This window comes from Lonchura striata, chromosome Z, assembly GCF_050655825.1.
Source record: "Lonchura striata isolate lonStrDom1 chromosome Z, ASM5065582v1, whole genome shotgun sequence".
Taxonomy (NCBI): Eukaryota; Metazoa; Chordata; class Aves; order Passeriformes; family Estrildidae; genus Lonchura; species Lonchura striata.
The window spans coordinates 291,908-304,414 of record NC_140740.1 but is presented as its reverse complement, the minus strand read 5'-3'; the positions used below and the strand labels follow the sequence as shown (position 1 = coordinate 304,414).

General features: G+C 51.2%; 1 protein-coding gene across 3 annotated transcripts in view; it reads left to right on the top strand.

Moving 5' to 3' along the window:
* Nucleotides 1-11,689: 11,689 nt before the first annotated feature.
* The window catches only part of PAX5 (paired box 5), a 133,638-nt gene continuing 132,820 nt past the window's right edge, over nt 11,690-12,507 (top strand). The window contains exon 1 of one of the 3 annotated variants that reach the window (XM_085567604.1): nt 11,690-12,421. Coding sequence is in view for 2 of the 3 variants with exons in the window: in XM_085567602.1 (XP_085423728.1) it covers nt 12,376-12,421 (46 nt within the window). In the remaining variant the exon portion in view is untranslated. The remainder of the gene's footprint in view (nt 12,422-12,507) is intronic. The other 2 variants (XM_085567602.1, XM_085567605.1) reach the window with 2 other exon arrangements.

The window sequence follows — 12,507 nt, the reverse complement described above, 5'->3', positions numbered from 1 at the left end:
CAGTTGGGCAGTGAACCTTGAGTCACCTATAATTAGGCAAGGAAACAAGTGTGCCGGAAACTATACAAACAAGTTATTAATAGCTGCTTCGTTTTCACCGCTCTCCATCTGCAGTTTGGGCTGGACTGCCCTCGGAGCTGGCTGGGGGTGCTCTGGCACAATGGCTGGCCTCACCTTGGCGGCTCACCCTGGGAAGAGGTGTGGGCTTTGCCTGGGGCTGGGGCTCCACGTGTGCAGGAGGTTTTCAGGTACCTGCTGACCCACATTGCAGTGGGCAGAGCTCAGCTGCCTTGGCTGTGAGGGGCAGCAGAGACCAGAGGCTCCTTCAGTACTGGCGGGTGCCCTCAGTGTCAGTGCATAAATACTCAGGAGAATGACTTATTCTGTGTTTTGTCATCTTCTTACTGAAGTGTCTGGGAGATGTGAGTTTAGCTGAGAGTCCTGGAGAAAGTGCTGCTAGGACAAATCCTGGAGGTTTCACTTCTGATAGGCACTGCAGAACATTGGAGCACTGGCTCTCCATGAATATCCATTTCTAGAAAAAGCTACAAATCTCCCTAGTGTTTGTTCTGCTTAGTTATAATTCACTCGTTTTGTCTCCTGTTTCAATATTTTACCGATGGGAAAGCAAATTTCCCAGTCTGATTGAAGATACTTTGAGATATGCATGTTATATGGGCAGATATTTTAAAATGAAGCATTTAAGAGTTAGTTTGAAATCATGCCGTGTGGGGTGTCAGCTTTCTCTCTGTGGGGAGTCCACACAGTGAGGCTTCCTATTTAGCATCCTTTCTGTTGAATCACCCTATAGCTTCCAGGATGTTTTCTGAGGTATTTAGATTTATTTCAATGTTTACAATGTATTTGTTGTTCATTAAACATATTTACCCAGGCTAACCCAACATGAAAGAAATTATCTTGTTTACAGTGGAACTTTGACAAAAATCATGCAGGAAAGATAGACAAACACACATAAACTTGGATTGCTGAGTGGAACATTGATTTGCTGCCACTTCCAATTTTTCTCATTAGAACTTATTTTATTTGAACATAACTCAGTACCCCGTGTAAATGTGAAGTTGTTAATCTTATTACTATACAGAAAACAAATTAATTATTATGCATGATATTGGAAATGGGTTGTTAGATTGGCATTGGGAAAATTAGAAAAATACACTCATTATTTCAAATGATATCTGATATACATGTACAACTCTGTTTTTAAAATCGTTTGCAATATTCAGACAGCAAATACAGCAAGTAGGAAAGTACTTATTTTTTTTGTCTGTGTTGTTTTAAAATTTCAGGCCTCCATCCTGAAGGTTGGATTAAAGACTGTAGTACACAGTTGGAATTTTATATTATAAAATGCTGGTATTGAACCAGAGAAAATGAAGTTGTTAGACTGAATTTCATCCAGCTGCAAGGCAGAATTCACCATGTTCATATAATTAATTAGTATGAGATCCAGGTGGCTTACCTGTACAGAACAAGGGTCTGAATTTCAGGTGTGCTATCTCACCATGACTGATTCTTAAGGATGTTTTGATGGGTGGAGAAAGCCTGCTAGTGGCGTTCTTTTGGAAGAAAAGCCCAACCCACAGTATTAGGAGCAAGAGAAGGAGTGTCTCTATTGGTGAAGCCTGCAGGGATGCCAGAGTGCCATGAAGTGAAGCTGTGGCTGAGCCCTCTCCTTCTGTGGCACCTTTGTGAGTCAGTGTGGATTAGAGGAGGGCTGGGAGGAAAGGGGGACCAAGCCGTCCCACTTGTGTCCTGTCTCTCTGGAATACGTAATATCCTTGCTGTTGAGGCAGTGGTAGTGCACAAGGTGTGTCTGCTCCCCTCAACGTGGGACAGGCAGTGCCAGGCTGGGGCTGGCTGCTACCAGGGACAGGCACAGATAGGCTGGGCTTGCTCTGCCCTCTGGGATGCCTATGCTCCTTCCTGATGTCTCTAGCCATGGCAGTCATCAAAACTCCTGCCGTGCATAAGTGTCACCCCTACAGACAGGCAGGAGGAAGAATCCTCAGCAGTCAGAACTGTTGAGTCACCAGTCACAAAATATCAATGTAGTTAGCAAAAGTCAGTTTTCCCTTCTAAAATAGAGCTCCCTTAATTTCTGTGAGCTTTGCATGCCCAGAAGGTGCCACTTGAATCTTTCCCTCTGCAATCCTGCCCAGGTGAAATGCCTTGGTCTCCCTTCAGAGAGTTGGCAGCCTGAGGAGCCTCACCGGATTAAAAGTGGCAGGCCTTTCAGAAAAAGTGTGTCAAAATCTAAGACAAAAGGGTAAAATAACAGCAATGGAAGGTTTTTGATCTTTACCTTGCTCATTACCTAGTTCATCCTGGAGTCTTTTTGCCCTGATCATATGCACCTAGCAGATGTTAGCACACATATAACACATATAACCCCTCCACCACAAATGCCCTCCAACACCCTCTTCCATGCTAGAGCCTATTTTTCCAGACTGAACCCATTATTCTCCTTGTAATTTCCCTCACTGTCTATCTGGTACAACCAAACTTCACTTTCAGGCTGAGATCTACTTTTGAGGAGTGCCCCTATGTAGGGTGCCTGTTGTACTCTCCACTGGACCAGGCAGTGAGACAGAGAGACGGGAAAGCACCCACTGATCACCCATGCCAAGCTGCTCTGCACACACCCAGCTGGACTCACAGACCTCCTGACCAGATCAGAACACCTTCCTTCACCAAGGTGGCAAGTTCCACCTGTCCTGGGGTGTGGTGCAGTTTGGACTGCGGTTTCTGTGTGTGATTTCTTTGGAAACTCCTACAGGCAGGGAGGGAAAGACAAAAAGCTAGCCCTATCAAAAAAACAAGATTTTGTCACATTTGGAGCCTCCAGAAGGGACTTCCAGCAGGGCAACTGGCATTGTCTATTGGGAAAAAAGTGTTTAATGACATCCCATGTGCCTTGCTGAAAAACTTCTGAAAAAACTTCCTCCAAATTGGTCACAATATTCAAAATAATGCATACCCCACAGGGCAAGAAATAGAGACAAAACTAAAATAGCAGCACTAATGAGCGAAGTAAATATCAGAGCAGAGCTGTAAAAGCAGTGAGGAAATTCCCCTAAAGAATGTTTTGTTCCGCTTTAGTGATGCTAAATACGAGGGTTTATCTTCAGTCTCTCTTATGCCATGAGGCTGCCATGAGCCATGCAGAGAGGAACACACCTGGGCATTTTTCGGACACTGTTTCATCCCTGGAGCCACAGTTCAAACAAATCTCTGATGCTGAGAAAGAGAGGTGGTGGAAAGGGAGTCTTTCCTTCCAGTTTGAGCAGCTGAGTAGGCAATGATGCAGCACTCTCCAGGGAGCAGTGTGGAATCAGAGAACAGTTTTGGTTGGGAGTGATCATAAGAACCATCCAGATCCACCCCCTGCCATGGCAGGGACACCTCCCACTGTCCCAGCTGCTCCAGCCCCAGTGTCCAACCTGGCCTTGGGCACTGCCAGGGATCCAGGGGCAGCCCCAGCTGCTCTGGACACCTGTGCCAGGGCTGCCCACCTTGCCAGGGAACAATTCCTGATTCCCAAACTCCTACCCAGCCCTGCCCTCTGCCAGTGGGCGCCACTCCCTGAGTCCTGTTATATCATACCCTTGTCTAAAGTTCCTCTCCACATCTGTTCAGCATTCTTTCCTGAAGAACATATCATGAAGCAAATGGCTTTTCATGGTGGTTATAGATATATATTGAACAAACAGGGTAAGTGTTATCAAACCACTCCTTTTTAATTTTCTTCTTATTGATTTCAAAATTTACCTAAAAAAAGGTTTCAATTACAAGACAACATTTTTATATTTCACACTTGGTAATTTTCATAGAGCTGTATAATTGGAGGTAAGCAGAATCTGAAGTTAATGAAATAGATTTCTGCATTGTTCTTAAAGTCCCCAGCTAATGACCATTTACAGTGTGATGAGACGAGCAGAGTTCTTTGTCATCTGCTCCAAACAGAGCCCCCACCCCTGCAGAATCAAAGTGAATGCAAATAAAGAAAGAGAAATTGCACCAAAAATACCTAAAGAGAGGAGAAAAACAATCTCATGTGGTAATTATTCTCAAAGGAATGCAAGAACTGAAAACACCCTGACCTATTGCTGTATGTAGCAGGACCAGTAAGAGTGACTCCCACCCTGCACACCCTACATCTATCATCATCTTGCAGGCCCTTGTGAGATGAATTCCATAGAGAGATTCAATGTGTAATTCCATGCACATGCTGTTCCCATGCTTGTGTGTGGGGTGTGGGGGAGCAGCTGCTTTGTGCACCACGGGAGGGATGGAACTCTCAGCTTTGCAAGAAGTGAAGGTGAAGGGATGGGAGATGCCAGGACACAGCAGGATTTGGACCCTCTGGAAGCTGTTGCTGGCACTTTGGACCTTCTTCAAGACCCAGTGGATTGAAATTGTACTCAAAAGCATTTCTGGGGAAGAAAGTGCTTTGTGTTATTGCATGGCAATGTATAAGAAGCTAGTAATTTTGAAACAGGTGAGAGAAATGCTGCAGAAGCAAAAAGGGGGAGTTAATTCTTGGCATGAAAAGGCAAGAAACCTTCCCAACCAGTTAACATAAAGTCACAGATAAAATACAAATAATAAATGCCATTTTTTTTCCATGTAACTGGTATTTTTCTGACCCTGGTGGCAGGCAGAGCAGTGCCCTGGCAAGCAGTGCTGTGCAGCAGAACAGCCTGATGGGTAAGCAGCAGAGTTCAACAGGGGTGGGAGGGGATCAGCAAGGATGGGGGGAGGTCTGGTCTGGACTGTGAGTATCTTGGCAGAATACAAAACAGAGGAAATGGTCCCCAGAAACCTGCTGGTGGTGAGCAGAGGTGTTGTTGTGGAAGAGGTTGTCAGGCTGGCACTGACCAGTACTGTGAGTGCTGTGTCCAGCTCAGGGCCCCCAGTTCAGGAAGGACATGGAGAGGTTGGACCATGTCCAGAGAAGGGCAATGAGGCTGGTGAGGGGTCTGGAGCACAGGTGCTGTGAGGAGCGACTGAGGGAGCTGGGGTTGTTTGTCCTGGAGCAGAGGAGGCTCAGGGGTGAGCTCCTCACTCTCTGCAGCTCCCTGAGAGCTGGCCATGGCCAGGTTGGGGTCAGGCTCTGCTCCCAGGTGACCATGGGCAGAAGGAGAGATCACAGCTTGAGCTGCACCAGGGGAAGGTCAAGTTGGACATCAGGAAAAAATTCTCCACTGAAAGAGGGAATGGGCACTGGAATGGGCTGCCCAGGGAGGTTACCGTCCCTTCAGGAGTTTAATAAAAGCCTGGGTGTGCCATGGTTTAGTTGATGAGGAGGTGTTAGGGCATAACTGGGACTTGATGATCTCAAAGGTCTTTTCCAACCTGGCTCATTCTGTGATTCTGTGACCAGACACTGTGGAGTCACCCAAATGATCATGCAATTCACAGAGCTTGCCCCAGTGTCATGATTTGGCCATTTGCCCTTTGTCCAGAGACCATTCTAGCTGGCTCTGAGGATGACGTGCTGATGGAAAGCCTGAGCATCAGAACCAGAGTATGTGACCTCTGTGCATGCCCGCCCATCGTTGCTCCTTCCTGGCATCTGAGCGAGCCCGGCTGCAGGTGCTATGTGGGAAATCCCCTGGCTGCCCTGCCACAGCCCTCCACAGCATCACTGATGTCACACATCCCTTCCCAGTAACCCTGCACCACCTCTGTGGGCCTGTCCCCAGACACTTGACCCCATAGTGTCCCTTCCAGCGACATGTCCCTTCCAGCAGGATCTGTGCTCATGGGCCAGTTCAGCAACCTATCCCACATGACAGCCTCCTGTCTAAGGGACATTTTCTTGTCCACAGGAGTGAGATGAATATCCCAGTTGTTTCTGGTCCAAATTGTGAAATTGAGCAAAATGCTGTTAGGGAGTCTTTGCTGCCTCAGCCCCTTATCACAAAACACATTTTAGAGACAAATCCAGTATCCCAAGGTGTACAACCCACCCATACAGCCCAAACCCTCCCCAGACCATGTGGCTAGTGGGGCTTCTACCCAGGACTGCTGTGAATGAGAAAATTCCCGGGCTGTGAGGCCTGGGCGTTGAAAATGTACAAACATTTTTATCCCTCTTTCACATACTTCCATTCTTCTGAATATCTGCTGTGGACATCTAGCAGTCTATGCACAAAGGCCCCACTGACTAGCATGACTAAATGCATGTTTACACATTTTTGCATCAACAGGTATGTGTCCTAAAACCAGAGATGGAAACCTTTCTATAGGCCACTGAAAGATGATGGTTAAAACACCTATCTAAAGCACCTGACATGAGGTTTGTGGTAAATTGTCAAGTGGAAATTTGATAACTCTTTGAAAGCAAAATGTGGTAGGATGAAAAATCCTTTGGCAGCTAGGATTTACGGTGGCATCTATTTGTGTGTGTGGCAGAATGTCACCAAAGAGACGTGCTTACTTAAAATCAACCACTGGCTAACTGAGGAGGATCAGAAGAATACTGTACTGTGTTTCTGTAGGCATTATCACCTGATCTGGAAAGATTCTGGACCATGTTGGATTCTGATGCTACCCAGTTTCTGATCCCCTCCATTTATTTGATTAGAGTTAATTATGTGTTTGGAGACTGTGACCCACCATCCTTTTTTACAGTCAGTAGAGGAGTGTTAGTTTAATAATAGGAAAAAATAGTTTAATAATCTAGGAAACGTAACAGCTAATATACTGAATATGTCTGCTTTTGAGCTCTGAGAAAGCCTTAGATTCTTTAGCATCCTGTCTTCTGCTTGCACTTTCAGAACACTTCTATGTCTAGCAATGGGCTCACTTAATACACCACATTTTCTTCTTGGTGGGTAATTTTTGGAAGCAGACTATTCAGTGATTTAAATTCCTGTCTTCCAGTCTACCTCTTTTCCCAGCAATTGTAAAAAGCAAAGGAATCAATTTGACCTTTTTCAACGTTTTAACAGCAGCAAACACAGAAGTTACAGCACGACATGAATGTGGGTGAATTTTTTTAAGTTTCTCAAGAGAGACTGGAAATGCAAGCATTGTGTAGTGAAGCTGACTATTTCCAGCTAGAGACCCCATAAAAAAAACCAAACCAAACGAATTCTTGGTTTGTTTACTTCGCAACATAGCTATAATGGGCCTCTCATTTTAAAATGTCCATGGGAGGATGCTTTTAGACTGTGGGAAGCGAGGCTTACAGCTTAGCAAGCTGTTCTGCCGAGCACAGCGGCCCATGGCCAAAATCTCTGTTGGCCTTGATGCAGAAGAGAGGGGACAATCAGCCCCTGCGGGCATCTCACTTGCCAGGCACCCAGGGCCGTCATCAAAGTCCGCCCACGGTGACAAAGGGTGGACTCCAAGGGCGCTATTTCAGGAGGTTCCCAGCCTACAGCTGCGAGGATTCAATTCCTGCTCTGTGCTCTGCCCAGACATCTGCAGTCCCTAGACACTCCACGGCACCTTCCGACTAGCCGAGGAATCAGCAATCTGGCCCCTGTCGCCCCTTTCCGCTGGCTCGGCCGCTCTGTATCCGCAGACACCCCGGAGAGCCTCAGGGTACCTTTTTCCTCCGCTGTGCATTCTGGTCACACAAGCAGCGCTCGTCCCACTGCTACCCCTACATCCGAGCACGCACATCGCTCCTGAGGAGCTGCCGGGGTGCCCCGAGGGCCGCAGGCTTCAGCTCTCCGGCGGGTGGTGCCTCACCTCACGCTCTTCCCCGGGTTTGAAGGAGCGGTCCCTGTGCAGAGGCCGGGAAGCCCGGGCTGCCTGGCCCTCGGACGGCCCGAGCATCCTGCTGTGCTCCCGGGAGGCCAGGCCCTAGCTCTACCCCGTTACTGCAGTAATCTCAGAGGATACGGTGGGGTTTCTCACAGAGCTCTCAGGAAGAGGTAGAAGCCAGCACCTGATGTGGCTTGGCTTCCCTTGGATCCTGGCTCATTTTCAGCTGTGTATCCAAGCATTTGACCAGGCAGAAGGTTCCGCGAAGCTGACTTTTAAGACTGTATCTTTTTAACGATCAAAGTAACCACATTCGAGATCAGTGAAAGTGACTGAGGGAGGAGACTGAAGTGTTCATCTTCCACACTAGGCTGATGAAATAGGTTTGGGCTGTTCATTGCTGTGATAAACTAGGTTAGCCTTCTGCTTTGACACAGGTTTATATCCAAAACCAGGCAGGCCCCGTCAGTATGGTTGTGGACTGGAGAAAAAAGTCCTGTGGGCCAGCAAGGGGAGCAGGCCTCCAAGTGACAGACAGAAAAGCTGCACGCAGGTCTTTTAGAAAAGCATTTCACCCAGTCATGGTGCTAGCAGTGACTGTCTCTGCAGAATACGCCAGAGAAAGACCCCTGGGAATACACCAACGAGAATGAGGCAACTGGCAGCACAGCTGAGACAGAACTTACTGGTAGGTGAGGGGAAAGAAAAATAGTTATGAATATTGGCTGAAAAAGAGAAGTCTCTCAGCATTTCCTGCCCTCCTCTCACGCTCTCAAAAATAAAACCGGCTGCTTTTGTCAGCTACGCCGCCTCGCCTCTGGCTTCTCTCTGAACTGACTAGACAGGACAGGGGGATGGAGTCTGGGCAGGACAGTCAGCATCTCTCGTTGTTCATGTCTAGCTGTAAAATCATTATCTGAGGGGACAGCATGCTTCCTCCGTGCAGACCAGCTCCTCTTTCAAACCTCTCTGTCTGATGGCTTTCCTTGCGCAGCTCTGTAAAGATCACTCACGATATTAGAGTATGCTACCTAAGTGCTCTCAACTTTACAGCACTGCCCAGCTAACACCTTTTTAATTGCTTCTGTCTAATTAGCATCCCCATCTCAGTTGTGACTTTTTCGCTGGGAACACATTGGACCAGGATCGCTGATAGATCTCCTCTACTTTGAATTTAAAACTACAGACATCGGAGGAAAAAGAGACTGGTGCTGCAGAGGAGCACGGGCTTTTTCCAAATCAGTAACACTCTCCGCCGCACGTTCCCTCCTCCCTCCCCCCTTCCCTCTAATGCTGCCAAACCGGACTGAATTGGTAGAATTCGTAGCAGCACTCCCCCTCTCCCGTGTTTTGTGTTGATGTGTCTTACACAAAAAAGAGAAAATGCAGATAACTGTAAATGTGGCGCAGCTCTTTGCAACCTGTACCCCTCCAACCCCCTCAAATACGGGAGAGGAGACAGCTCTTGGGGCAGCTCAGGCCAGTACCTGGGGAAGCGAGGCGCTCTGCTCCGGCCGCTCCAGGTGTTTTGGGTGACAGGTGTTAGGCCAAACCCCTCGCAGTCTCGGGTGTTGCAGGACGAGTGCGAGCGTTGTAGGTTAGGAAGACAACCCTTCATGTCCTAACGTTATGCATCAGATACAAAAAGACAAAAGGTTGGCCTGGGTTCGTGATCTCCTCTCTTCAGTGAGGGCAGGAAACAATAACTGTCCTAGGAAAACTCCAAACCCAGATTTCTGCTGAGCACGTTTTTTTGGTGTGGTTTTTGTTTGTTTTGTTGGATTTTTTTTTTCCCCTCCCCTCTTCGTTGTCCTTTTACCCTTCCGCATGCAGAAAGCACAGCTCCAAAGTGTGGTCCGGGACACGCCAACGTCGGGGGCCCTCGGCTGTGGCCGTAGCGTCGCGGTGATCTGACCCCAAGACCCGCTTTCCCGGGGATTTCTGCCATGGCACCACTCTGTGCCCCCTCAGCTCTGGTGAGAGCGGAGGCATTTTCCAGGGACCGTCCTAGGGGTATCCTGGCAGCCCCCAGCCCTGCCGGCTCCCGAGGCACTGCCCCTGCGTGAGACAGCAGCGGCTTCGGCGTCCGTGAGGCGCCGGTTCTCACACCGGGCCTTAAATCCTAGCCCCGGTCACGGCACCGCGGGGGTCGGTGCGTGGGCGCGACGGGGTCCCGCAGCTGCGCTGCGGCGGTCACCGCGCGGCCGGCGAGCGGGTCCCGGGCCTTCCCCGCTGGCAGCGGGCGAGGAGGGCAGCTCCCCGCCGGAGCCGCCGCGTTGTTTTCGTTAGCGCGGCAGCGGGGATGGCCGAGCGGGACCGGGGGAGTCCGTGCGGTCCCGGCACGCGGCGCCGTGGCTGGGGACGGCTCCTTGTCCCCCACCCCGCAGAGCTGCGCGTCCCGCAGAGCTGCTCAGCCCGCGGGCCCACGCGGGTCGCTGCTCGCACATCTCCGCAGCCACGGCTGCGCTGGCACACGCGTGGGGCTTGGCCTGCCCCGCTGCGGCCCCGCCGCCGCTTCCCCATGGTCTCTCGCAGGCCGTGTCTGGCGGCGGGAGGGGAGGCGGGAGCCCCGCAGCCTGTTTTTAGGACAATAAGCTGTTTTTCGTTCCTTTCCCTGCGTGAGGTCAGAGGAGCTCTCCCGGGCTGCTCGCGCTGCCGAGACCGGCTCGGCCGGGAGAGGCGAGGCGAGCGCCTGAAGGGGCAAGAAAGGGACTCGGGGTTAGCCCTGCATTTGCGCCGCTTCTCTGGGGGCACCTCCCCCAGGGAAGAACCCCCTGTCCCGGAGCGGCAGGTCGCGTTTCAGGGCGAGCCGGCGGAAAACTCCGGCGAGGCTATTTCTGTGTAAGAAAATGAGAACGAAGAGAGGTTGGTGGGAAGGGAAGCAAAAGGGAGAGAGGCCACAGTCGGCCTCACTGTCGGAGCCGGGCGGCCGGGTGTCCCGTAGGGCCGGGCCTGGCCCAGCCACGGGACCCCGCGAGGCCGCTGGTCTTAGGATGCGACTGCGTCGAAGGCGGAGGGATGGACGGGAGGGAAAAGATAGGGTTTGGAAACAGGTTTGTGTCCATGTCAGCTCTCAGTGGGGGCCGGCGTGGTGGGGGTGGCGAGGATGTGCCGGCCGAGTCACCCGGGAGAGAGCCCCTTCGTCGGCCTCGCATCTCCGCACCCGGCACATCCCGGTCCCGGCAGCACCCCGAGCGGGACTCCCCGGGCCGCTCACGGGCAGCGGCCGTGTCCCCCGCTGCCAAACACCGCTGCCCCTCGCTCGACATCACGGCGCGCCGGCGGCCGTGGGGCAGAGGGGGAAGCTCGGGCAGGGGAGCGGAGCAGAGCCCACCTGCGACCACGCCAGCGGATCGGTTCCGTGTCTCGGCGGGTTCCGTGGGAGATGGGCTGCGGGCCGTGGGTGTGCGCGGGTGCGGGGCCGCAGGCGCTGGTGAGCGCGAGAAGCGGGACTGCCTGCCGCGCTTGCAGCCGAAATTTGTTTGGGTCTTTGGGAAAGGCCGCTATTTCCCGGTTTTCTTCACAGTCGTTTTGCCGAAAAATAAACTAATAAACCTGGGAGAGGTCGAAACCGCATGATTTTGTTTTTTGCCCTTTAACTCTCTTCACCCTCACTCACGGCCGTGGGTCTACATCCGCCACGTGAATGGGAGGTACGGGGGGAGGAAGCCCGAATGAAGCCCCCGGGCCGGGAAAATCCTGCCCAGGGCCCCCGCGCTTCCACTGGGCCGCTGTTCTCCAGTCCCCGCCGCAGCCCAGGGGTTGTCCCTCGTCAAGGGGCGCGGGGCAGGAAAGGGCAGGGCAGGCCCGGAGGGATGCGGGCGCGGGGGTCTCTCCGCCACCCCCAGGCGTCCGGAGACGGGTCCCTGTCCCGCCCCTGCGGCGGCCCGGCCCGGCGGGGAGCGCGGCCCCGGGGGCGGCAGCGTCACCCCGGCCCGGGAAGGGGAAGTCGGTCTGCTGAAAAGTTGGTGACAGGTTGGGCAGCAGAGGCAGAGCGGGCAGGTGCCGCCGCCGCTGCCGGGGCGGCGGAGCGCTCGGGGGGCGGCCGGCTGCGAGCAAACTTTGATTCCTGCTACAGAATATGTCAGAGTTTTCCTGGGTTTTGGCTGCGTCTGGGGACATCTTGTGATGTTTTAGAGAACAGGACATGATCTCACATGGCGAGGAGCTCTTTAGTTTCTTAATCATTTCACGGTTCCTTCAGAGGCTTTTTTCCACCTAAAACGTTTAGTTTCAGCTCAGTGATCAGCTGCAAAAGCTCGGCGGGGAGCGGAAGAGTTGAATTATTCCAACCTGAGAGAGCCCCTCACAAAAAAAAAAAAAAAAAAGAAAAACAAAAAAAGAAAAAAAAAGAAAAAAAAAAGAAAGGGAAAAAATAAAAACGGAGAAAAAAATAAAGAAGAAAATAAAGAAAAGAAAGAAGGGGAACAGAAAATAAAGAAGAAAAGACAAGAAAAGACAAGAAAAGACAAGAAAACAGAAAGGAGGAAAAGAAAAACGGAAAATACAAGAAAAGAGAAAAGAACACAAAACAATAAAAAGAAAAGGGGGGGAAAAAGAGGGAAAAGGAAGAGGTTGCAATACGACGTGGAAACTTTTTCTTGCCTCCGTTTCCCCAAGTCCTGAAGAGCCGGAATGGAGCTGGAGAAAACCTACGCGACACCTCGAGCCAGCCGCACAGGTGGGACTCGGGCCAGGGAATGCGGGGAGCCCGGGGGCTCCGCGGACAAGGGGAGCGCCGACGTGAGAGGGAACGCGAGGCAGAAC